At 43.0% G+C, this 24,336-nt stretch overlaps 1 protein-coding gene across 8 annotated transcripts in view; it reads left to right on the top strand.

Annotated features, from left to right (window-relative positions):
• Positions 1 to 24,336, top strand: part of WDPCP (WD repeat containing planar cell polarity effector) — a 248,216-nt gene that overhangs the window by 60,337 nt on the left and 163,543 nt on the right. For all 8 annotated transcript variants that reach the window (XM_050952082.1, XM_050952075.1, XM_050952079.1 and 5 more), the window contains 3 exons: positions 21,286 to 21,370; positions 22,860 to 22,904; positions 23,948 to 23,998. In XM_050952082.1, coding sequence (XP_050808039.1) covers positions 21,310 to 21,370; positions 22,860 to 22,904; positions 23,948 to 23,998 — 157 coding nt within the window. In that variant the 5' untranslated portion in view covers positions 21,286 to 21,309. The remainder of the gene's footprint in view (positions 1 to 21,285; positions 21,371 to 22,859; positions 22,905 to 23,947; positions 23,999 to 24,336) is intronic.

Genomic DNA, 24,336 nt, shown 5'->3' with positions numbered 1-24,336 from the left:
CCAGCAGAGCCAGCAGACCGCACCCCAGCTATGACCCGTTCCCCATCAGACTCACCAAATTGGGACCTGAATATGATCGCTAGGCCTTCCTTCAAACCTTTGAGCAGGTGGCAATAGCATCCTCATGGCCCCAAGACTAGGCTGTGGTGCTGTTCTCATACTTAACCAGGGTAGTGCAAGCCATGTATCATTCTTTAGACCCTGCTGCAGCTCAAGAATATAAGCGTGTCAAAGCAACCATTCTCAATGTCTTAGGCATCTCGGAAGAGACATTCCAGCAATGCTTTAATAGGGAGCAGTACCCACCGTGGGCAAGACCTCACTTGGTTGCCCAGAAACTACAAGACTCATGATGGAAACGGCTCAAACCAGACACGGAGACTGGAGCTCAGGTAGCCAGGCTGGTCCTTCTGGAACAGTTCACCCAGATACTACTCCTTGGGAGAAAGGAATGGGTATTACAGCATCATCCGGAAACCATGGTGAATACCATTCAGCTAGTTGAAAATTACATGGCCACGAAGACCCCCATAATGGCACCACCAGAGACCTATGGTGACCAAGAGCCCCATGCTACCAAAAGAGGAAGCAGCCCATGGAAGCCAGTATCTTGAGCGGCTTAAACCAGCTCCCCTCTCATCTGGACTCTAGAGGGCCTGAGGACTGAGAGGCCCCAGGGTCATCCTGCCCACAGGTCTGGAGCCATTGACTCGCACCCCAGTCTGAAAACCTCTGATCCACCGGAGGTTAAGAAAGGAACGTCACTGGAGCCTAAACTTGGCAGATCTCATTGGGAAGAGACCACCTCAATACCCTGAGTCAGGACCAGTTGTAACAGACAAGACCCAGACGGATGTTTCACATGTGGCCATCCCAGGCACTGGTCCAGAGATTACCCCTACATGGAGTATAGCTTTGGGAAGATCTTTACCCGGGGGGCATGAGCTCCACAACACAACTCAGCACAGTTAACCATCCAGGTATGAGTGAATGGGATAGAAGTGATGGGGTTTATGGACTCAAAGTGTGCCCAGACCCTCATGTGAAGCTCTGTGGTTCCTAACCCATAAGAACATAAGAATGGCCCTACTGGGTCAGACCAAAGGTCCATCTAGCCCAGTATCCTGTCTTCTGACAGTATCCAGTGCCAGGTGCCCCAGAGGGAATGAACAGAACAGGTAGTCATCAAGTGATCCATCCCCTGTTGCTCATTCTCAGCTTCTGGCAACCAGAGGCTAGGAACACCGTTCCTGCCCATCCTGGCTAATAGCCATTGATAGACCTATCCTCCATGAATTTATCTAGTTCTTTTTTGACCTGTTATGGTCTTGGCCTTCACAATATCCTCTGGCAAGGAGTTCCACAGGTTGACTGTGCGTTATGTGAAGAAATACTTCCGTATGTTTGTTTTAAATTTGCTATTAAATTCATTGAGTGATCCCTCATCCTTGTGTTATGAGAAGTAGTAAACAACACTTCCTTAATTACTTTCTCTACACCAGTCATGATTTTATAGACCTCAATCATATCTCCCCATAGCCGTCTCTTTTCCAGTCTGAAAAGTCCCAGTCTTATTAATCTCTCCTCATACGGAAGCTGTTCCATACCCCTAATAATTTTTGTTTCCCTTTTCTGAACCTTTTCTAATTCCAATATATCTTTTTGAGATGGGGTGACAAAGATGTGGGTGTACCATGGATTTATATAGAGGTCCCGGGGTCAACTTGGGGCATATCCTGTTACAGTGTGTGCATGGGGATATGAAATTGTATCCCCACGTTCAGATGACTCTAACAGTAGGGGAGCATATGAAGTCCCTGATTGTGGGCCTGGCCCTGACACTCACCTACCCTGTTATTAGCAGCTGAGACTGGAGCTATTTTGGGGAGTTGGTAAAGGAGATTGTCGGACCCCTTTCAGACTGCAAGGCCTCTTTACTGCCAGCTATAGATCTGCCTGAGCCTGTGACCCTTGCAGGTGTGGGAGAGATCCCTGATCCAGCTGAGGGGACATCCCACTCATCAGAACCCACCCAGCAGTGCAAGGCCCTGTCCTAACCTGATGTGGAGGTCCCAGATTCGGATCCAATTTTGTAGAACAACAGGCGGACAACACACTGAGCCGAGCATACTCCCCAGTTGGGATAGTAAATGGGGAGAATGTCGAGCCCTGTCAAGTGGGTTTGTTCCCACACTTCACATTTCAGGCTGACCACCTATACTGCATTGAGAAGGACCAGCAAACCAAGGCCGTTTGGAATCAGTGTCTGGTATCCCAACCCTACTGAAAGGATGTTAAATGACTCACCATTATAGTCAAGTACTGGAACAGGTTATCAAGGGAGGTTGTGGAATCCCTGTCACTGGAGGTTTTTAAGAGCAGGTTAGACAAACATCTGTCAGGGATGATCTCGTCATATTTAGTTCTGCCTCAGCACAGTGGGATGGATTGGATGACCTTTCAAGGTCTCTTCCAACCCCATATTTCCATGATTCTGTGAGTATTATTTAAATATTTTTAGTTTGTGTTAGAATAATTTCTTGATGCTCATCTTTTCTCATTTTAAAAACCAGAAAGATGTATTGCCTTCTCTCAGGGCTTTGCAGTGAGAAATCATTTCTGTGAAAAGTAAGATCTATTAACTTTAAGTTTTGAAAAACTTTGAAACATTCGATGTCTAAAAATATAGCATAAAACAATTTGGCATTTAGTATTTCTACAATTACTCTATGTCATGTGTCAACACTGGTTATCTACAGTGTGAATTACTTATCTGTTATCAGGACCTAAGGGTCTTTACTAAAAGCGTATATGAACTTTTCACTCTATGAAGTCAAAACCCAGGTCAATTATATCTATCTTTGGTGAGCTTTTAACTTTTCACACCCACTCTGTCAGACAGTTGCTACAGATTGTAACACTTGCCTGCAGTATCAATTGAACAATGAGTGCTGGGCTTCATTAATGTTGTCAGAGGTATGACTGATTCATAAACTGAATGTCTCTACCAAATAGCATTACCTTAAATTCATTCGGTTTAGTTATCTTTAATCCTGTTATCTTGTAAGTTAGTCAATAGTTGCCTTTCACAAGAGTGTATCAATAATATTTAGTAAAAGTGTGCATGAAGGTGTGAAAGATAACTTTCTGGGTTAGGCAGTGGGCTGGAACTCATGAGATCTGGATTCGGTTTCTGAATTGACCACAATATATAGCTGTCTAGCCTTAGGCAAGCTAGTACTTTCTGTGCCTCAGTCCTTATCTGTCAAATGGGAACAATGTTACTTCCTTACCTCAAGGGCGTGTTTTAAGGATAAATTCATGAATGTCTGTGAGGCACTGTCATAAACAGATAGCTAAGGGTTAATGTCTCTTTCACCTGAAGCACCTGACCAGAGGACCAATCAGGAAACCGGATTTTTTCAACTTTGGGTGGAGGGAATTGAGTTTTTTTTGTCTTTGTCTGCCTGCCTGCTTCTCTGAGCTTTGGAGAAGTAGCTCTACTTTCTAGTCTTCTGTTTCTAAGTGTAAGGACAAAGAGATCAGATAGTAAGTTCTATGGTTTTCTTTTCTTTGGTATTTGCATGAATATAAGTGCTGGAGTGCTTTGATTTGTATTCTTTTGGAATAAGGCTGTTTATTCAATATTCTTTTAAGCAATTGACCCTGTGTGTATCATCTTAATACAGAGAGAACATCTGTACTTATTTTTCTTTCTTTTATATAAAGCTTTCTTTTAAGACCTGTTGGAGTTTTTCTTTACTTCAGGGAAATTGAGTCTGTACTCACCAGGGAATTGGTGGGAGGAAGAAATCAGGGGAGATCTGTGTGTGTTGAAGTGGCTAGCCTGATTTTGCATTCCCTCTGGGTGAAGAGGAAAGTACTTTTTGTTTCCAGGATTGGGAACAGAGAGGGAGATTTACTCTGTTTGGATTCACAGAGCTTGTGTCTGTGTATCTCTCCAGGAGCACCTGGAGGGGGGGAAGGGAAAAAGGATTATTTCCCTTTGTTGTGAGACTCAAGGGATTTGGGTCTTGGGGTCCCCAGGGAAGGTTTTTCAGAGGGACCAGAGTGCCCCAAAACACTCTAATTTTTTGGGTGGTGGCAGCAAGTACCAGGTCCAAGCTGGTAACTAAGCTTGGAGGTTTTCATGCTAACCCCCATATTTTGGACGCTAAGGTCCAGATCTGGGACTAAGGTTATTACATGGTGTGCAGCTGGTGGGACTAGAATCCAGAAGCCAGTAGGAATATTATATTTTTCTTTTCTCTGCTAAGGGCTTTTTAGCAGAGAGAAGCAGTTGGTTTTAAAAGGGAACCAGAGAGAATTTTTTTTTCTGCTCTCTCTGGCAGTTTGTGGCTTGCATGTTAAGCGAGAAGCCATTCAGAACCTGTTAAGGGTCTTTTGTCATGCAATAGCCCTCCCATTAGGAGGCAAGACCAGCACTTATAGGCATGCAAATAAAGTGGTTTTTCTGGTTTCCCTTCATTGAACATTAGCTAGAGAGAGAAAAGGAAAAAAGCACTGTTGCTAGGCAGACTCCAGGAGGCAACAGAACCTGCAGTTCAGAAGATAAACACCGGAGGGCACCCCAACACAAGAAAACAAGAACCATGACTTCTAAGGCAAAAATTGGCGCTGAAGAACAAATCAAAGAAGCTCAACACAGGCGACAACTGGAAATAAAACAAAAAGAGATGGAGATGAAAGAAAGAGAAGAACAGATCAAAGAGGCAGCCTTCCAAAGAGAACAGGCAGCCCAAGAGGCAGCACACAAAAGAAAACTAGAAGAAGAAGAGGTGGCCCACCGCCGAGAAATGGAAAACCACCACCGAGAAATGGAAAAACAACAAAAAGAGAATGAAGAGAAGGAAAAACAGAGAAAACATGAACTGGAGTTGGCAAAAGCTGGGCTGCCTGTGCCAGCCAACCCTAACAACCCGGCGCCAAATATTGCTCCACAGCCCAGGAAATTTCCCACCTACAAGGCAGGTGATGACACCGAGGCCTTCTTGGAAAATTTTGAAAGAGCTTGTCTTGGGTACAAGATTCCCGAAGACCAGTACATGGTAGAATTGAGGTCACAGCTCAGTGGACCTTTAGCAGAGGTGGCAGCTGAAATGCCTAAGCACCAAATGAATGACTATAAACTTTTTCTAACCAAGGCCAGATACAGGATGGGGATAACCCCAGATCATGCCCGTCGGCGTTTCAGAAACCAAAAGTGGAAACCAGAGGAGTCATTTCCCAAACACGCCTACTACATTGCAAAAAACTATGAGGCCTGGCTAACAGGAAACAACATTCAAACCTTGGAAGAACTAAACCTCCTCATACAAATGCAACAGTTCTTGGATGGTGTTCCTGAAGACATCACACGGTACATACAAGATGGAAACCCCAAGAATATCGCTGAGGCGGGGGAGATTGGAGCCAAATGGATGGAACTGGCAGAAAGCAAAAAAGCTACTGTCAAGGGGAACGATTACCCCAGGGGGCACACAGACCATAAACCCTACAACCGAGGACAGCCAAAGACCCCACATACCACCCAAGTAAAGACACAGATACCCTACCCTTCAACCTCACCAGTCTCCAGTAACTCACCTCGGCCCAGTGACCCATCAGATGGAAGATGCTTTAAGTGTAATGAACTGGGACATATCAAGGCCAAGTGTCCCAAGAACACCATGCGAGTGCAATTCATTACACCACCATCACACCCAAGATCCCCAGGCCCGGATGCCTCTCAAATACCCTTGGAGCGAAGGGAAAATTTGAGAGTGGGCGGAAAGAAGGTTACTGCGTGGAGAGACACGGGGGCACAAGTGTCAGCTATCCACCAATCCTTCGTTGACCCCAAATTCATCAACCCAAAGGCCAAAGTTACAATTTACCCCTTCATGTCACAAGCTGTAGACTTGCCTACAGCTCAACTGCCTGTCCAGTACAAAGGCTGGTCAGGAATGTGGACTTTTGCAGTCTATGACAATTATCCTATCCCCATGCTACTGGGGGAAGACTTGGCCAACCAGGTGAGGCGGGCCAAGAGAGTGGGAATGGTTACACGTAGCCAAACCAGGCAAGCTTCCAGACCCATTCCTGTTCCTGAACCGTCCACAGAGGCCCCGTCTGTGTTACCAGAGACCCAGACAGAGGTAAAGGACCCGGATTCCATGCCTACCACTGAAACAGCCACAGCATCTCCAGTCCCAGGCCCGGAACTGGAACAGCAACCAACACCAGCAAGTGCAACTACATCTTCAAACTCAACGCCAGAGGGCGCCAGCGAGCCAAAACTGGCAGAAGCAACAGACAGCCATACCCAAAAGGCTCAGCCAGAGCCTGAAATACCCTCAGGTGCACCAGCGGAGAGCGGTTCACCAGTAACGGAAACAACCCCATCACCTACATCGCTTCCAGAGGGACCAAGCCCAAGTCCACAGTCTGAGGAAGAACTGGTGACCCCAGCCTCAAGGGAACAGTTCCAGACTGAGCAGGAAGCAGATGACAGCCTTCAGAAAGCTTGGGCGGCGGCACGGAGCACCCCACCGCCTCTCAGCTCTTCTAATCGATCCCGGTTTGTTATAGACCAAGGACTTTTATACAAGGAAATTCTTTCTGGTGGACACCGGGAAGAATGGCAGCCGCAAAAACAGTTGGTGGTTCCAACTAAGTACCGGGGGAAGCTCTTAAGCTTAGCCCATGATCATCCCAGTGGCCATGCTGGGGTGAACAGAACCAAGGACCGGTTGGGGAAGTCCTTCCACTGGGAGGGGATGGGCAAGGATGTTGCCAAGTATGTCCGGTCTTGTGAGGTATGCCAAAGAGTGGGTAAGCCTCAAGACCAGGTCAAGGCCCCTCTCCAGCCACTCCCCATAATTGAGGTCCCATTTCAGCGAGTAGCTGTGGATATTCTGGGCCCTTTCCCAAAAAAGACGCCCAGAGGAAAGCAGTACGTACTGACTTTAGTGGACTTTGCTACCCGATGGCCGGAAGCAGTAGCTCTAGGCAACACCAGGGCTAACACTGTGTGCCTGGCCCTAACAGACATCTTTGCCAGGGTAGGTTGGCCCTGCGACATCCTTACAGATTCAGGGTCTAATTTCCTGGCAGGGACCATGGAAAAACTGTGGGAAACTCATGGGGTGAATCACTTGGTTGCCACCCCATACCACCATCAAACCAATGGCCTGGTGGAAAGGTTCAATGGAACTTTGGGGGCCATGATACGGAAATTCATCAACGAATTCTCCAATAATTGGGACCTAGTGTTGCAGCAGTTGCTGTTTGCCTACAGGGCTGTACCACATCCCAGTTTAGGGTTTTCACCATTTGAACTTGTGTATGGTCACGAGGTTAAGGGGCCATTACAGTTGGTGAAGCAGCAATGGGAGGGGTTTATGCCTTCTCCAGGAACTAACATTCTGGACTTTGTAAGCAACCTACAAAGCACCCTCCAACACTCTTTAGCCCTTGCTAAAGAGAACCTAAAGAATGCTCAACAAGAGCAAAAGGCCTGGTATGACAGACATGCCAGAGATCGGTCCTTCAAGGTAGGAGACCAGGTTATGGTCTTGAAGGCGCAACAGGTCCATAAGATGGAAGCATCATGGGAAGGGCCCTTCACGGTCCAAGAGCGCCTGGGAGCTGTAAACTACCTCATAGCATTTCCCAATTCCTCACTAAAGCCTAAAGTGTACCATGTTAATTCTCTCAAGCCTTTCTATTCCAGAGACTTACAGGTTTGTCAGTTTACAGTCCAGGGAGATGATGCTGAGTGGCCTGACGGTGTCTACTACGACGGAAAAAAAGACGGTAGCGTGGAAGAGGTGAACCTCTCCACCACCCTGGAACGTCTGCAGCGGCAGCAAATCAAGGAGCTGTGCACCAGCTTCGCCCCATTGTTCTCAGCCACCCCAGGACGGACTGAATGGGCATACCACTCCATTGATACAGGTAATGCTCACCCAATCAGAACCCCACCCTACCGAGTGTCTCCTCATGCCCAAGCTGCTATAGAACGGGAGATCCAGAACATGCTACAAATGGGTATAATCCGCCCATCTACCAGTGCCTGGGCATCTCCAGTGGTTCTGGTGCCCAAACCAGATGGGGAAATACGCTTTTGCGTGGACTACCGTAAGCTAAATGCTGTAACTCGTCCGGACAACTATCCAATGCCACGTACCGATGAGCTATTGGAGAAGTTGGGACGTGCCCAGTTCATCTCTACAATAGACTTAACCAAGGGGTACTGGCAAGTACCGCTAGATGAACCTGCCAAGGAGAGGTCAGCATTCGTCACCCATGCGGGGGTGTATGAATTCAATGTCCTTCCTTTCGGCCTTCGAAATGCACCCGCCACCTTCCAAAGGCTGGTAGATGGTCTACTAGCTGGACTGGGAGAATTTGCAGTTGCCTACCTCGATGATGTGGCCATTTTTTCAGACTCCTGGCCCGAACACCTACTACACCTGGAAAAGGTCTTTGAGCGCATCAGGCAGGCAGGACTAACTGTTAAGGCCAAAAAGTGTCAAATAGGCCAAAACAGAGTGACTTACCTGGGGCACCAGGTGGGTCGAGGAACCATAAACCCCCTACAGGCCAAGGTGGATGCTATCCAAAAGTGGCCTGTCCCAAGGTCAAAGAAACAGGTCCAATCCTTCTTAGGCTTGGCCGGATACTACAGGCGATTTGTACCACACTACAGCCAAATCGCTGCCCCACTGACCGACCTGACCAAAAAGACCCAGCCAAATGCAGTTAAGTGGACTGATGAGTGTCAAAAGGCCTTTACCCAACTTAAGGCAACGCTCATGTCTGACCCTGTGCTCAGGGCCCCGAATTTTGACAAGCCATTCCTAGTAACCACAGATGCATCTGAGCGTGGTATAGGAGCAGTGCTCATGCAGGAAGCAACAGATCACAACTTCCATCCTGTCGTGTTTCTCAGCAAGAAACTGTCTGAGAGGGAAAGTCACTGGTCAGTCAGTGAAAAGGAATGCTATGCCATTGTGTACGCCCTGGAAAAGCTACGCCCATATGTGTGGGGACGGCGGTTCCAACTACAAACTGACCATGCTGCACTAAAGTGGCTTCATACTGCCAAGGGGAACAACAAAAAACTTCTTCGTTGGAGTTTAGCTCTCCAAGATTTTGATTTTGAAATTCAACACATCACAGGAGCTTCTAACAAAGTAGCTGATGCACTCTCCCGTGAGAGTTTCCCAGAATTCAGTAGTTAAAAAGTGTTCTTAAAATGTAGAAGTCTGTTAGTTATATACTTAGGAGTATATGTAAAGGTGTATGTGTTGTATTAATCTGTTTATTTTCAAGTTCTAGAAGGAAATCGCCGCCAGTGAGCTTCCCCACTGTCTGCAATTTGGGGGGCGTGTCATAAACAGATAGCTAAGGGTTAATGTCTCTTTCACCTGAAGCACCTGACCAGAGGACCAATCAGGAAACCGGATTTTTTCAACTTTGGGTGGAGGGAATTGAGTTTTTTTTGTCTTTGTCTGCCTGCCTGCTTCTCTGAGCTTTGGAGAAGTAGCTCTACTTTCTAGTCTTCTGTTTCTAAGTGTAAGGACAAAGAGATCAGATAGTAAGTTCTATGGTTTTCTTTTCTTTGGTATTTGCATGAATATAAGTGCTGGAGTGCTTTGATTTGTATTCTTTTGGAATAAGGCTGTTTATTCAATATTCTTTTAAGCAATTGACCCTGTGTGTATCATCTTAATACAGAGAGAACATTTGTACTTATTTTTCTTTCTTTTTATATAAAGCTTTCTTTTAAGACCTGTTGGAGTTTTTCTTTACTTCAGGGAAATTGAGTCTGTACTCACCAGGGAATTGGTGGGAGGAAGAAATCAGGGGAGATCTGTGTGTGTTGAAGTGGCTAGCCTGATTTTGCATTCCCTCTGGGTGAAGAGGAAAGTACTTTTTGTTTCCAGGATTGGGAACAGAGAGGGAGATTCACTCTGTTTGGATTCACAGAGCTTGTGTCTGTGTATCTCTCCAGGAGCACCTGGAGGGGGGGAAGGGAAAAAGGATTATTTCCCTTTGTTGTGAGACTCAAGGGATTTGGGTCTTGGGGTCCCCAGGGAAGGTTTTTCAGAGGGACCAGAGTGCCCCAAAACACTCTAATTTTTTGGGTGGTGGCAGCAAGTACCAGGTCCAAGCTGGTAACTAAGCTTGGAGGTTTTCATGCTAACCCCCATATTTTGGACGCTAAGGTCCAGATCTGGGACTAAGGTTATTACAGGCACTCAAATACCTTGATGATGACGGCAATGTAAGTGCCTAGACAGACTGATTGATATTTAAATGAACCTGATAAATTTACCTGTACTGTGCTCATTAAACTACATCTTTTTCGCCAGTGTTCATTTATATTTATTGTAGAAGCACTTGTTTATTTTTAATGTATTTCCTCCTCATCGCACTAGAGCTATGCCCATCTCTGCCAAAAAATAATTTATATTTTTTTTGTGTCAAAATTAGGGAATTTGTATAAGCATGAGAGGTGCTGTTCAGATCTTGGGCACAAAGCCATTTTTAGATAACTAAATATGAGGCCTGATATTCAGAAGTACTGAGCACCGACAGCGTCCGTTGGCTTAAGTACCTCTAAAAATCAGGTCACTTTTATTTAGGTGCCTAAATGTGGCTTTAGGTGTCTAAAATATAAGCACACAGATGTGAAACTGTTGGCTTGATTCAGAAGGAAAGTGAAGCAACAAAACATAAGTGAAGCAAGTGAGTCAAAATAAAATAGATGCCTTTAAGGCAGATACACCAAATCTGTGCCAAAAACACACACACTTCTGTATGTTTTTACTTTTAAAGGGCCAAATCATGCCATTTTCACATTGTAGTCTTGTTGACTTCAGTGTGCCCGACTAAGGACATTAAAGGATTTGAGCATGCGCAGAAAGAATGGAGCAGAAATTATTATAAATTAAAAGTCTGATGGTAATTAAGGGTTTGTCTACATACGCAAGTTGTGTTGCTTTAACTAGTGTGACAAAGCTCTGTGCTTGTCTCCATGGGTCCCATGTTTCCCGGTGGATTTCGCTAGCCTCAGAGGCTCACTGACCCTCCACATAGCCCTTCTCTCTCTAGAGGCAAGGGTCACAGCTTACTGAGCCATTTTCATCATAAGCCAGCAAGGGAGGTGAGGAGAAGCAATCCTCCCTCACACAGTCTCTGTTGTCTCCCAGTCTCAGTGATTAATCAGGGGGGAGCCCGGGCCCACCCCTCTACTCCAGGCTCCAGCCCAGGGACCCTAATAGTAGCTGCTGTGGTAGCTGACTTTTTGGAAATAGGACATGTACAATTCCCTGGGCCACTTCCCCACAGCAGCCCCTACTCAATATCTCCTTCGTTGTTACCTCAGGGCCTCCTTCCTTGCACCTGATATGGATTTGTACTGCTTTATTCCTCCAGCAGCACAGCTCCCTCATACAGCTCCTGACACACACACACACACCTCACTGACTAACTGGGAGGCTTTTAGCTAGTTCCAGCCAGCCCTTGATCTGCTTCAGGTGTCCCAATCAATCTAGCTATCTCCACTGCTTTCTAGAAGGATCTTAATTGGCCCCAGGTGTCTTGATTAACCTGGAGCAACTGCCATTTGGTTACCATGGTACCAGGGATTTGTTTAGCCTGGGGATAACGTACCTGTTCCTTACTACTTTACTATAGCCATCTGGCCCTTGCCCCGTCTCACTATACCATTATTGTTAAAGGGTAAAGCCCTCCTAGTGTGGGCAGTTGCATTGGTATAAAGTTTCTTTGTCCGACCATGCTGGAAGAAAGACAGAAAGCCATGAATGTGGATTAATTAGGCCACAACTTTATTCATGTATAATACCTGGAAGTATCTGGCAATAAATTGTACAGTGCAGGGAGGAGATGGCTGTCTCTCATCCAGATGTAGGAGCCCCAAGCCCCTTTCCTCAGCTCCCTTAAAGGGGACCAGGAAAAGAAGGGGTTTGGCTCCCTGCTGATGAGACATAAGGAGCCTCCAGCCCCACTTACTAAGTTCCCATAGGGGATGTGTTCCTTCAAATCCTTTTCCAATCACATGTATCCAATAACGTATGCCTTCCATACTACGTACCTGCACTGAACATTTGCCACAACTATTACGTATAAGTTGTGACATGGTAACCTAACCTGCCTACTGCACCCCACCAGACCAGAACAGCTGTAGGGAAGATGAAAAACCCTTGGCCAGTCTGGCAGGGAGGGAAAAATTCCTTCAGTCCCCACCAGGGAAAAGGGGCAACTAGTGTGATGCCCACAGAAGGTCTAAAGGGAACCCGGTCCTATTCCAAATACAGATATGGGTGGGTTCTTCCATCCTGATCATGGGAAAGAGGGCCTTTCGTGGCTGCATGGGTTATAAATACCTCTCCCACTCTTTCTGTTAGCAGGAAGGGCAATGCAGTGACCTTGACCTGGCCCCAGCTGCATCCTACCCTTCCTGTCCATCCCTGTAAGCTTTCTCCCTTCTGCCCCCATGTTGCAAGGGAACCGTTAAAAGGGCAATGCTCCTTTTCTTCTAGCAAACTAGACAAAGACCCAACACACATAAAGGTTGCAGTGGGCACTTTATATTGATATAACTATTTCAATATGGGAAAGGGAATTATGCCAGTATAACTGTGTCTACGCCAGGGCTTGGACCAGTGTAAGTATTTTACTAAAAAAAATTCCCTATACCAAAATAGGGGTGCCAATACTGTGAGTGAATCAGGTTGTAGTTAATGTAATATTGCATAAAATGGAGATACCCATGTATAATAAACACAAATACTTGTCCATCAACATCTAGAAATATAGAGTGTTCATACAAGTGTATTTTAGAACATCTCTTCCCTGCAAATATTTGAAGAGGAGTGAACTGACAAGTTGTTGACATTTTTTTCAAGAGACTGCTAATCCAAGAAGTCAAGTATAGCTGATCCGCAACAAATAGTTCTTCACCATGTGCTTCAGGACTCTCTACAACACACAGCTAAGCAACCAAACTGTTCAGAATAATGATTTCTGGAATCCTGATACTCAACAGTCAAATAAAAATGAATTTCTGAATTTTGTATTTATTTTTACGGATACTGTTTAAGGTTCTGATCCTGCTGTTGGCTCTGCATAGGTGGCACTTTTGGCCCACATGGATCCCCATTGGACCCATCCACACAGAACTAGTTGCAGGATCAGGACTCCAGGTGAGATAGATGAGCAGCAGCTATATTAAATGAAAGATATGTATTTAAAATGTGCTTTTAATTACTATCACTTGGGGTGTAAATGTGTGTTCTGATTTATAGCTGAACTTTAGATTAGAATGAGATTTATGTAGTAATTTTGATATTTTTAAGGAGCTATATAATTTTGTTACAGTTAAACACTGAAATATATTAACATTTAAAACAGTAAATATAACTTAACTATTTGTAATTACAAAGAACAGGACTTAGTTTCAGATTTCTAAAACAATAATAAAAACCATGAAGAATTAATTCAAGAGGAGCATGAAACAACTTCACGGCACATGGAAATAAATTTACAATGTATGATTTTCATGCCAGAATTCTTGGGGTATCAGATAATGTATTTCTCTTCAATGATTATTCAGCCTTTTCTTACAATAAGAGCTTCAGTGTGTATTTCATTACAGTGTATACTGTGTGCTGTACACCCATCTGCATATTACCTTTTTCTTCAGAAAAAAGTCTGAAACTAATATTTTAAAATAGGTCAGATTTTGAATTGAGTTGGTTTATAAGAACATGTATGGATTACCACTTCCTGAAATTGAGGATTGCATTTATAAATGGAGGTCCTAATTCCCCTTTTGTACTAAAGCCTCTTTACATTTCTCTGACAGTATAAAGGGGATTTTGCGTAAAGAGGTGTGTGTGTGTGTGTGGGGGGGGGATAAATATAATGTAATTTCTACTCCATTTAAAGCCCTTTACCCTGCCATAGTGGCATAAAGGGACATAGTGAAAATGAGAACCAGGCCCTGAATGTTATTTATTATGCAATGTCAAACTTCTATTTAAACACATACATACAGCTTTCTAATGCCACCTTAAAGCTGAGAATTTAAACATGCAGATATCAGAATGTCAGAGTTATGATTCCCACAGCAACCAAACTTCAGTTGTTCATTCTCAAGTTTGTTCTTTGCTAGAGTTCCTAGGTAGGGTTGCCAGGCATCTGTTTTTTGACCAGAACACTCAGTCGAAAAGGGACCCTTTCGGCTTTGGTCAGCACTGTCCAGTTGACTGTGCAGCAGGGCTAAGACAGGCTCCATGCCTGCCCTGGTTCTGTGAAGCTCCACTGAAGTGGCCAGCTTGTCTGGTCCCTAGGCGCAGGGGCGATCAGGGAGTGCTCCACAGCTCCCATTGGCCTGGAACAACGGCCAGTGGGAGCTGTGGGGGCGACACCTGTGGGCACGGGCAGTGCACACCGCACAGAGCTGCCTGGCTGCACCTCTGCCTAGGGGCTGAACATGCCGGCCGCTTCCAGGAGCAGCACGGAGCCAGGGCAGGCACAGAGCCTGCTTTAACCCCGCTGCACCACCAACTGGGAGCCACCTGAGGTAAGCGCTGCCTGGCTAGAGCCCCCACCCTGAACCCCCTGCCTGAGGTCAGAACCCCCTTCCGCACCCTAACTGCCTCCCAGATTCTGCACCCACACCCACACCCTAATCCCCTGCCCCAGGTCAGAACCCCCGCCTGCACCCTAACTCTCTCTCAGAGCCTGCACCCCCTCCTACACCCCAACCCACTATCTCTGCCCTGAGCCCATTCCTGGAGCCTGCACCTCATACCTCAGCTTCCTGCACCAGCTCGGAGTCCCCTCCTGCACCTCAAACTCCTCATCCCCAGCCCCACTCCAGAGCCCACATCTCCAGCCGGAGCCCTCACCCCCTCCCACACCCCAACCCCCTGTCCCATCCCAGTGAAAGTGAGTGAGGGTGGGGGAGAGTGAGCAGCGGAGGGGTCTTTAGATAAGGGGTGGAGCAGGGGCAGGGCCTTGGGGAGCGGGCGAGGTGGGGCATGTGTGTTCAGTTTTGTGCAATTAGAAAGTTGGCAACCCTATTCCTAGGAGGTGTAAATTGTTATCTGTAAAATCCAGGTAAGGGATTATTAGATACGGAGATGAACCAGAAAACCACCTCTGCCCCCACAAGCCCCGAATTTAAATCCAAATAAGAACTGTGTGACTTGGGCATATTTCTGCAATGAACCAAATCACAAATACCTCTTGCATTTGGGAAAGTTCAATTTCAATTCTGGATCTAAATTTAGAGGAAGCTCTTACAAATAGACTGAGTCAAGCAAATCCCTCCACCCGCTCAGATTGCCACTGACTTCAGTGGTGTTGTGCCGAGATGTAGGGGTCTGCTCACATAGCTCCATTTGCAGGATCTAGCCCTTAGACAAACAAAAGACAGCTAAGTTCTTATTTTCCTTGTCGGCTCTCCTGTATCCAGCCATGGTAAGCAGATGGAAGTGGGAATGCCTACATGAAAAATATTGACATGCCTATGAAATTTGAGAGATAATAGTAGGGTCACCAGATGTCCCAATAAAATCAGGACTGTCCTGATATTTAACCCTTTGTCCTGCATCCCGATCAATGTACGATCGAGATGCCATTTGTCCCAATATTCTGGTAAGGAGGCGAGCAGGAGGGGGGCGCTGACCCCATAGGTGCTCCGGGGCTGGAGCACCCATGGGGAAAAATTGCAGCCAAGTTCCCCCCTCCTCACCTCCTTCTCCCCTCTTCCCTCTAGCATGCCACATCCTCGCTCCTTCCCCCCTCCAGTGCTTCCTGCCGCCTAACAGCTGTTTGGCAGCACTTAGCACTTTCCAGGAGGGAGGGAGGAGGAGCAGGGACATGGCGTTCTCAGGGGAGGAGACGGAGAAGAGGCAGGGCAGGGGCGGGGAATTGTGGAAGGGGGTGGAATGGGGGCAGGGCAAGGGCGGTGAGGGGCGGGAAGAGGCAGGGGGGGGCGAGCACTCACCCGGCAGAGGGGAAGTCAGCATTGTAGGGGTGAGTGGCGGGCGGGGGGGTAAAGAGGCGAGTGGCAAGCAGGTGAATGGGTGGGGAGGCAAGTGGTGAGTGGGGGACTGAGGAGGGACACAGCAAGCCAGCAGCAGGCCTGGGGATGAGGAAGGGCACGGTTGAGGGAGGGGGCGAGTGAAGAGAGGGCAGTACCTGGGGCAGAGTGGGGGCAGAGCCTGGGAGGAGCAGGAGTGGACTGTGGGCAGGGCTGATGGCGCCCCAGTGTGTCCTGATATTTTAGTGTGGTGATCTGGTCACCCTAGGTTATAGAGTAGTTTCCTTAAATCACTCAGATATTAGCAGTTTGGTGGAATAAACTATAAGGGAGAATTAAGAATCTGGATTATTTTTGTACTCAACCAGATTACAAACTGATTCCTAATGAAGGTTTAAAAAAAAACCAAACAATCAGATTATCTACATTTTTATTTTGTTTCTAAATGCCTGCCATTGTATAGCACTCAGGTCAAATATTTTCCCCAAGACATGACATCCATGTGAACAGTTAGAAAGGGAATGATCCTGCTCCCATAAATGTCAATGTATATTTTTCCATTAATTGCTATGGGAGCAGGATTGAGCTCAAAGAGTTCTACTTGTTTGCGCTGGATAACTATTTGTTGTTTAAGCTAGTTGATCAAGTTACAGTAAAATAAAATAAAAAGAGATTACTTTAAAAATACAAACCTTCCTGTTTTCCAGCTTTTTAAAATGTTTTTTGCATATTTTGCACAATGAAATATATTTGTCTGCTCATCAAAGCTACAGTACATACCTTCTTACTAGTGTTTCTGATTGGATCCAAACTTTATCTCACAGAGTTGACTATTACATTTCCTAATATCACTGTGCTGCAAGGAATTACTCTCCTTGGTGAAGGAGAAATTGGTCATGAAGTAGAAGAAAAAGAGACTGATCACTGTTGCTCCAGATATTGCATCTCAGAAACACAGAATGAGGTGTAGAGTGGTTTTCTGGCTTACCTCATTGGTTGAACACCTGATATCTGATCAGTTATAGCTTTGACAATGAAAATGAGAATGAATTCTAGTGATTACAGGGAAATAATTCTGATGCCCACATGGAAAAAGTAGTAAAAAACAAAACTGAGCTGTAGGAGATATTCTGTCCAGAAGCTTATAAAGATGATAGCCATTTCCTTATTCACTCACGTAATTAATTTTGCTAAAGTTAAAAAAAAATTGTGATATTTTGCTAAAATAGAGCTCGCTTTAGTACTTTGGAAAAAGCCTTAGCTAATGTATAATTGGATAAACATCACAGCAAAAATGTGTATATGTATTTATATATACAGATATATCCCAACTATCTTTATATAAAAAAGATACAAATGTTCACTTTTTAAAACCAGAACTTTGCAAGTTTAAGGAGAGCTTTAAGTCAATGAAGAAATCAAATGAGGAAAAAATTAAGGTCACAAAACTTACAAACCAGAAGCAAGAAAAGGGCATACGTAAAAGGTAACCTGCACTTGTCTTTACAAATCCTGCAAAGATTTATTTGCTTAAATTCAAGCAGATGAGTAATTTCATTTAGCTCAATGGGACATCTTATATGCTTGAAGCATGTGCGTACGTCTTTGCAGGAGCAGAGCCTAATTGATGCAGTTAAAGAAAGGTTTAAACTTTGCACATCATTTTTAAAAAAAGAGTTAAGAAAATTGCAACAAATCAGGTAGTTAGATATTGAGATGCTATAATTTGATTGTTGTGCCTGGATTGAGTTCATTCAAATATGTTTCCTACCAGAGAAGAATAATTCCATAATAGTGAATATTAATACATGGAGTGTATCATGTTTTATTTTAGGGACATAAGTCTTCCATTCATACAGTCTGGAGTAAAATATAATTAAACAGAAGACGTCTCAGGTTAGGGGATGGTTTAAAAGTTTTTTCCAGTGAACTGGGGATCACTTCACCAAAACAAGCCATCTCCATAGCTGGCACTGATTGGCCTTCTTGTTGATAGTCAGGGCATAAAGGCCAAACATAGAATGGGTCTATAAACTGAATTACCCCTCATGCCTATATGTGGTACCTCCAGATCAGGCTTGGATATGTTGTCAGGATCCATCTTTTACTCCTGTGAATAAACAGAGGACATCACTCCCCTGGATAGTCAATCCATCATTTTTCAGTTGAGGACTAAAATAACTTTGATTGTGCTGCTTCAGTTTGATCATTTTCCTACACAACTTTTTTTTTTCAATAGTGGAGTGAAAATGTTTAAAAATAGGAAAAGTATCCAAAAGTTATTATTTGGTGCTGAGTGCAAAGCCCCTTTCTGTCTCTTCCTCTCTGACACTCAAGGGAAAAAGACACTTGAAAGCATTCTTTTAGTGCTTAATCCAGCACTTCCGTTTTGCTCCTCTCTTCCTTTCTGTCTCTCTGATGCTCAGGGCTTGGCTCATAAACAGACTAAAACCAAAAATATAATGGTAATAATTAGATGAAAAAGCAAGAATTTTGTTCCAAGAATTACCATAACTGTTAACGTCTCTGTTGGCTCTCATACTTGGAGAAGTTTTAATCAGCTTGGGGGATGCCATGTTTAGCAGATGTTTTCTACTCACTCTTCATCATAATCCGATTAAGTGAATGGTGACTTTGAAGTTTGCGATGAAGAATGAGCTTAATTTGTGAGTGACAGTGAACCTGCAAGCTTGGAAGAAGTTGACTGCTAGAATAAAAATGTAAGACTAGCCCGAGAGAATACTTTAGAAACCAGACCACCAGGTTTGAAGTATGTAGACTTTTTGTAACCAAGAAAAGGAGTCTAGCAAATTTCAATGGATATTTTGCCTTCCAAGAAATAAAATGAAAGCAACCTGAAGTCGTAAGACGTCAAAGTATATCAGTTATACAGCTGAGGTGCTCTCCTAATAATAATGGTGAAGCAATATTGTACAGTGAGATCCTCAATGGGTTTAAATCACATAGTCCATTAACAAATGTCTTATGAGAATTTTTTTTCTCCTACTGGTATAATTGGACCTGCTATCTCAGAAAGATGGTGTTGTGCATCCTAATCCACAGTTGCTGAGTTGCTTAGCTTGGGTCACAAGACATTAATTTTTTGTGATCTAGTGTGCCCTGTTGAAGGGCAGGAGTTTTTTTGGGGCAGTCCAGAAATCCATTTACATTGAAATACTATTCTCAGAAGTAGAAAAGATTTTCTCTATAAACAGATGGTGACACCATCTCCAGGTTCTGTGTCCATATATTAGATTATTCATTGTGCCTAAGTCTTTCAGCCTCTTTCCTCTGTCAAGGTGCTTCTACATGCCAGCTCAGTATATATTATCTGTGAGTGGCAGATTCTTTTCAATCAAACCCCCCTCACAAAATTTCTGAAAAAAAGTGGTTAATTAATGTCTTCCCATCAGTCAGAGAACACGTTCTATCAAGGACCTTAACCTTCTGATTGTTGAGGACTTGTTTTTCTTCCATTTGTGAGTTACATCTGTAAGAAGAACAAGAGCATTACAGAATTTAGTGGCTAGCCTCCTTTCACTGTCTTCCACATGGACAGTGTTGTCCTATGTCCTCATCCCATACTTATTCCAAAAGCGATGCCCATGTTCCAGCAATCTCCTGGTGTTCTTGCCAAAACCTTATTCTCACCCAGGGGAAACTATATTCCATTCACTAGATGTCATGTGTTTTGAACTTGTTCTTGGATAGGACTAAAGGGTTTAGGAAGTCAGCAAGATTTTTTGTAGTTTTGGGGATCAGTGTAAAAGTAATGCTTTTCTACTCAGCAGTGTTTAAGTGGATTAAGCTGTGCACTGAGATATTATATGTTAGCTAGGGTGAAATTATCTCAGCAATCTTTATCAGAACTAAGGTGACATCCATGATGAGTCTAAATATTTTCATCATACAACTCTTTTGATTGACATTTATGTCAGATGCTTGTTTTGGGAGGGCAGTTCCAGTTAGAACTCCTCAGCCCATCTTTCTGTGGGGGTAGTACTATTTAGACTCCCACAGTGGGAAAATGAGAGCCTATCTCTAAAATGAAAAAAATGGTTCTGGCCAGTAGCATACAAACTATGGTTCTTCAGGAGTGTTGCCTCTGCATATTCATGTTAAATGCCCTCCTTCCTCTATTTCGCAGAGTCCTACTTTGATGCAACCATTGGGCAGAGGCAGTTGGGGCACAGAGTCTTGTTTGTAACCTCAGCTAGGAATATTTGGTGCCACAAGAGGTTGGTTACACAGGTCCAATGGAAACTACTTTCCAGAAGGTTCGTTATGCTCAGTGGCATGGGAGGAGCGAGGGGACAGAAGGGGACTCATTCTCACAACTGTGAATATGGAGAGACAACACTTCTAAAGAAACAAAAAAACAGAATTGCAATCATGTTACATAACATTCACCTCATACATTTTATCTGATTGACACCCATTGTCCTTGTGTGTTAGTAATAATTTAATATAATCTCCCTATGTTTCTGATCTAGGAAAGCCATCACTTTAGGTATTTCACATTAATTACTAGTGCCTGCAAGGCTCTCCTGTTCAAAACTCTCTCTTGACTTCACTGAATGTCCCCTATGTGCAGGGCTTGCAGGGTCAAACCCTAAAAGTATATTCTAATATTCCGGGGTCAAACTTTAAAAAACAGCCTCTCATTTTGCTTGCATGGTTATTACTTTGACACACGCATATGTGGTAATATTGTATGTAAACAGCTTCAAGGACAAAGATAGAGCCTGGTTGTAAATTTGGCTCTAAATATAAAGCAACAAAAATCCAAACAACCTTATTGTCTCAAATTCATTCTCATGTGTCACTGACTTTGCTGTTGTTGAATATGCCAACTTTTAGTGAGAGGCAATTACAATTATTCAAAATAGTATATTTCAGGCCCTTAAAGACTGTTTCTGATCCTATTATAATGCCTACTTAGAATTAAAATACAACCCATATATACATATAGCAACATAGTACATTTAGTATAACAGAAAGGACTATTTTTTTTGTCTCAGCATCATTCATAGGAGCAGAAACGAGCAGTACTGTATGTGTGATTATTGTGTAATTCTGCTTTCAGAATATCTCCAATGGCAGGCTCTTTTGCCACTTAGTTGCCAAGGGACTTTCAGTTTCACTGGTGGTAGAAGGTAATTAATTTGCACATGTTGTTTCTTTCCTTCCTTTGGTAGGACTGAGTTTCCATCTGCCATCAGATGTCTTTCTGCCTGACTGAGATGCACCTGTGGTCTTTGAAGAATACCTTACATGTTGGAGGTAAATCAACTGTGACCAAATTCCAACCTTTTCCTAAAACAGAATAACAAAACCTGTCAATGAATATTGAATTGATATCAAATTCTGAATACTCATGTGAAGTTGAAGTTTATTTTTATGCTTGGGGAAAATAAATTATATAGAAGTAGTATGGTATAATGTGGTCTATCCTTGTCAATAATGAAAAATTATTAAGATTATATATTGTTTAATTCATGTTTCCTTTTAAGAAGCCGTGTGCTGCTTTTACTATAGGTTTCACTGTAATGACTAGTTTATTGATATTCATTCATACATTCCAGCTGATTGCAGAAATATTATAATATGTACTTAATATGTAACAATACTATATTGCTCATGCTCTGAAAATTTTGAATGGAGAACTGGTATACTTAAGATACATTTATCTTATTTAACTATCGTTCCAGTTTTCAAAGTAATTAGAGATACATGAGTAATTACCATCCAAGTGGAAAAAACCCTTTATTACTTCTAGCTTTACAAGTACTAAAATCCAACGCTCAACAAACCAGTGGTTTTGAAATGTATGATACCAAAACCACATTCATTTGACATCTAGTCCCTATGACAGTTGTAGCAAAGTGCATTCCAGTAACACTAAAGACTATACAAAAATATTATTAATCAAATATTGACTCAATATCCCAGTGTCCCATATGAGAACAAGCCTGCTGTAATGACAACTAGATAAAATGTTTAATCAATAGCCAGACTGTCCATAAAAGCCTGGCAGCCTAAATAAAATAATTAATTATGATAATTGTAATTAAAAGCATGTTATAAACTGTTAAACATTTCAGAAACGTGAACTGTTAGACTGTTTTTTGGGAGAAACCAGATCTTTAAATAACAGTTCATTATTTTCAGATTTCTTTATAATGGATTCCAACCTCACATTGCTTTTGTTTATTATAAATACTGTGTATAAAATCCCATCTCTGGAAATGGTAGCTGTGTGATAAATTGCAGAGCCATATGATACATGAATATATCATGCGGCTTTGACCTGTTGCCCACTAACCCATCTCCCTCAGATTTTATTCTAACATTCCAAACCTCTGAATAGCTTCAAGAAGCTGCTATTTTATTTTAAAGTCAGCCAGCCAAAGAAATGCCTTCCACCTTCTTCCCCAATTGAGGAATTTCCCCCAAAATCTCTCCCGAGGCCAAGATGAGACAGAGTGAGTCTTGGGCCAATTTATAGTAAAATAGTATCTCTTTAAAGTCTAATATCTTAGAGCACCAAATAGCTAGAAATGGGAGCTTTTTACCATGGGATGAGGAGCTTCCTAAAGTGCACAAGTATTAAATAAATATATATATAGTTGCAATTTACAGGCCAGTAGTGGTAACATTGCCAGTCACCAGGAGGCATTTTTTTAAAAGTGATTCAATTTCATTTCATATGCTACATTTTTTCAAGTGACGCACAATCAGGATTTAATAATATTTCTACTTGATTATGTAGATGAAGACATTGGGATCTATCAGTACTATGACAAGAAAGAACCAGGTACAGTATAAATTGTATTTAACTATAAAAAAAACCTTTTGAAAACTTTGAGATGTTTGGTCTGCTTTGGGAGTTGTTTGGCTAATGGTGTTATGTATAAACTCAGCAATGAATTTCTTCTTAATATGCAAGAGTCTTTTTGTATTTCTCTAAAATCAAGAAAGAGCCACAGAGACTCTGTCTCGAGTAATCTGAATCTATTTTTAAACTTTTTATTCCAATAGACAGAAACTATAGATAATAATTAAATGAATCATCAAAATAATTAAAGGAACGTTCAATAGATATGACTGAATGCCTCTTACATTTGGAAAGTGATAAACTAAACATCAACAACTCGGCGTGTCTATTTTTTCTACCTAGCAATCTTGTATGTGCTTCAAAGGAAAATTAAAAAAACTATTTAACAATATAATTTTAATGTAATATAGTGTTTCAGATATGGCCAATTTGACATTGAACATTCCAGTAATTTTGTATATGTTGGAATCCCAGTAGAGGGCATCGGAAATGCAGAGGAATGCACTAGTGTTAGTCTCCTGGATCTTTAGCTGATATCTGAAATAGGCATTTCAGAGTGAATGATCAATTTTCTTTATCTGATTAATCCTGTTAATCCTAGAAGTTTCATGATGGCCCAAAAGGTCTTTTCTGCTACAGTTACTTCCTGTTTCAGGCCAGGATAAAGTGGAGGCTTGTGTGGGCATCCCATGCACTTAGCTTGGTGGTTAATGTGCTGTCTCCATGGTTCTGATGACAGACTGACTCAGCTTCTCTCCTGGATTCAGTTGCAGCTCACTTCACTATCTGATGAGATTGGAGGCTCAGTAATATTGGCCCACCTGTTGGGCTGCATAAGCCTTTCTTTCACTGCGAATTTAAGATACCTGACTGCGAGGTGAAAAAATCAGCGCTATCTTAATTTTGTGTAAATTTCTGTGTTTTATTAAAATGTCTGAATCTTCTCTTTAATGTATTAATATTTGCTGACAGCAGCTGTGAGGGTTAACATCTTTCCCTTCCCCCCCTTTTTTTTTTTTTAGTATCACAAATGAACCATGGTTACTTAGAAGAGAAACAACAGCTTGTGGAATGTAAGGACATTTTCTAGGTTACTTGTTGTGATAAGATTGTGTTACTTTTTTTTAATTGCTGTTCCCCCTGACAAAACACTAAAATAATCTCTCTTCTTCAAACTCAACTTTCTGCACATACTATATAGTAGGAGACTGAATATCGTAGACCTAAAGAGCACAAAATAATTTACAAGATGTAACTAAACCTTCCTTATGTAATTGCAATATATCTTTTCTATATCATTGAGCATGGTAGTCACAATTGTTTCTCATTTCTCTTGCCAAGTAAAAACAGAAATAGACATAATCCAGGACTCTCCTTCTCAAGTTTAGTCTGCAGATTATCAATAAATATC

The sequence above is a fragment of the Gopherus flavomarginatus genome, chromosome 4 (genome assembly GCF_025201925.1).
Source record: "Gopherus flavomarginatus isolate rGopFla2 chromosome 4, rGopFla2.mat.asm, whole genome shotgun sequence".
NCBI lineage: Eukaryota > Metazoa > Chordata > Testudines > Testudinidae > Gopherus > Gopherus flavomarginatus.
This window is presented reverse-complemented; position numbering and strand designations above follow the sequence as displayed.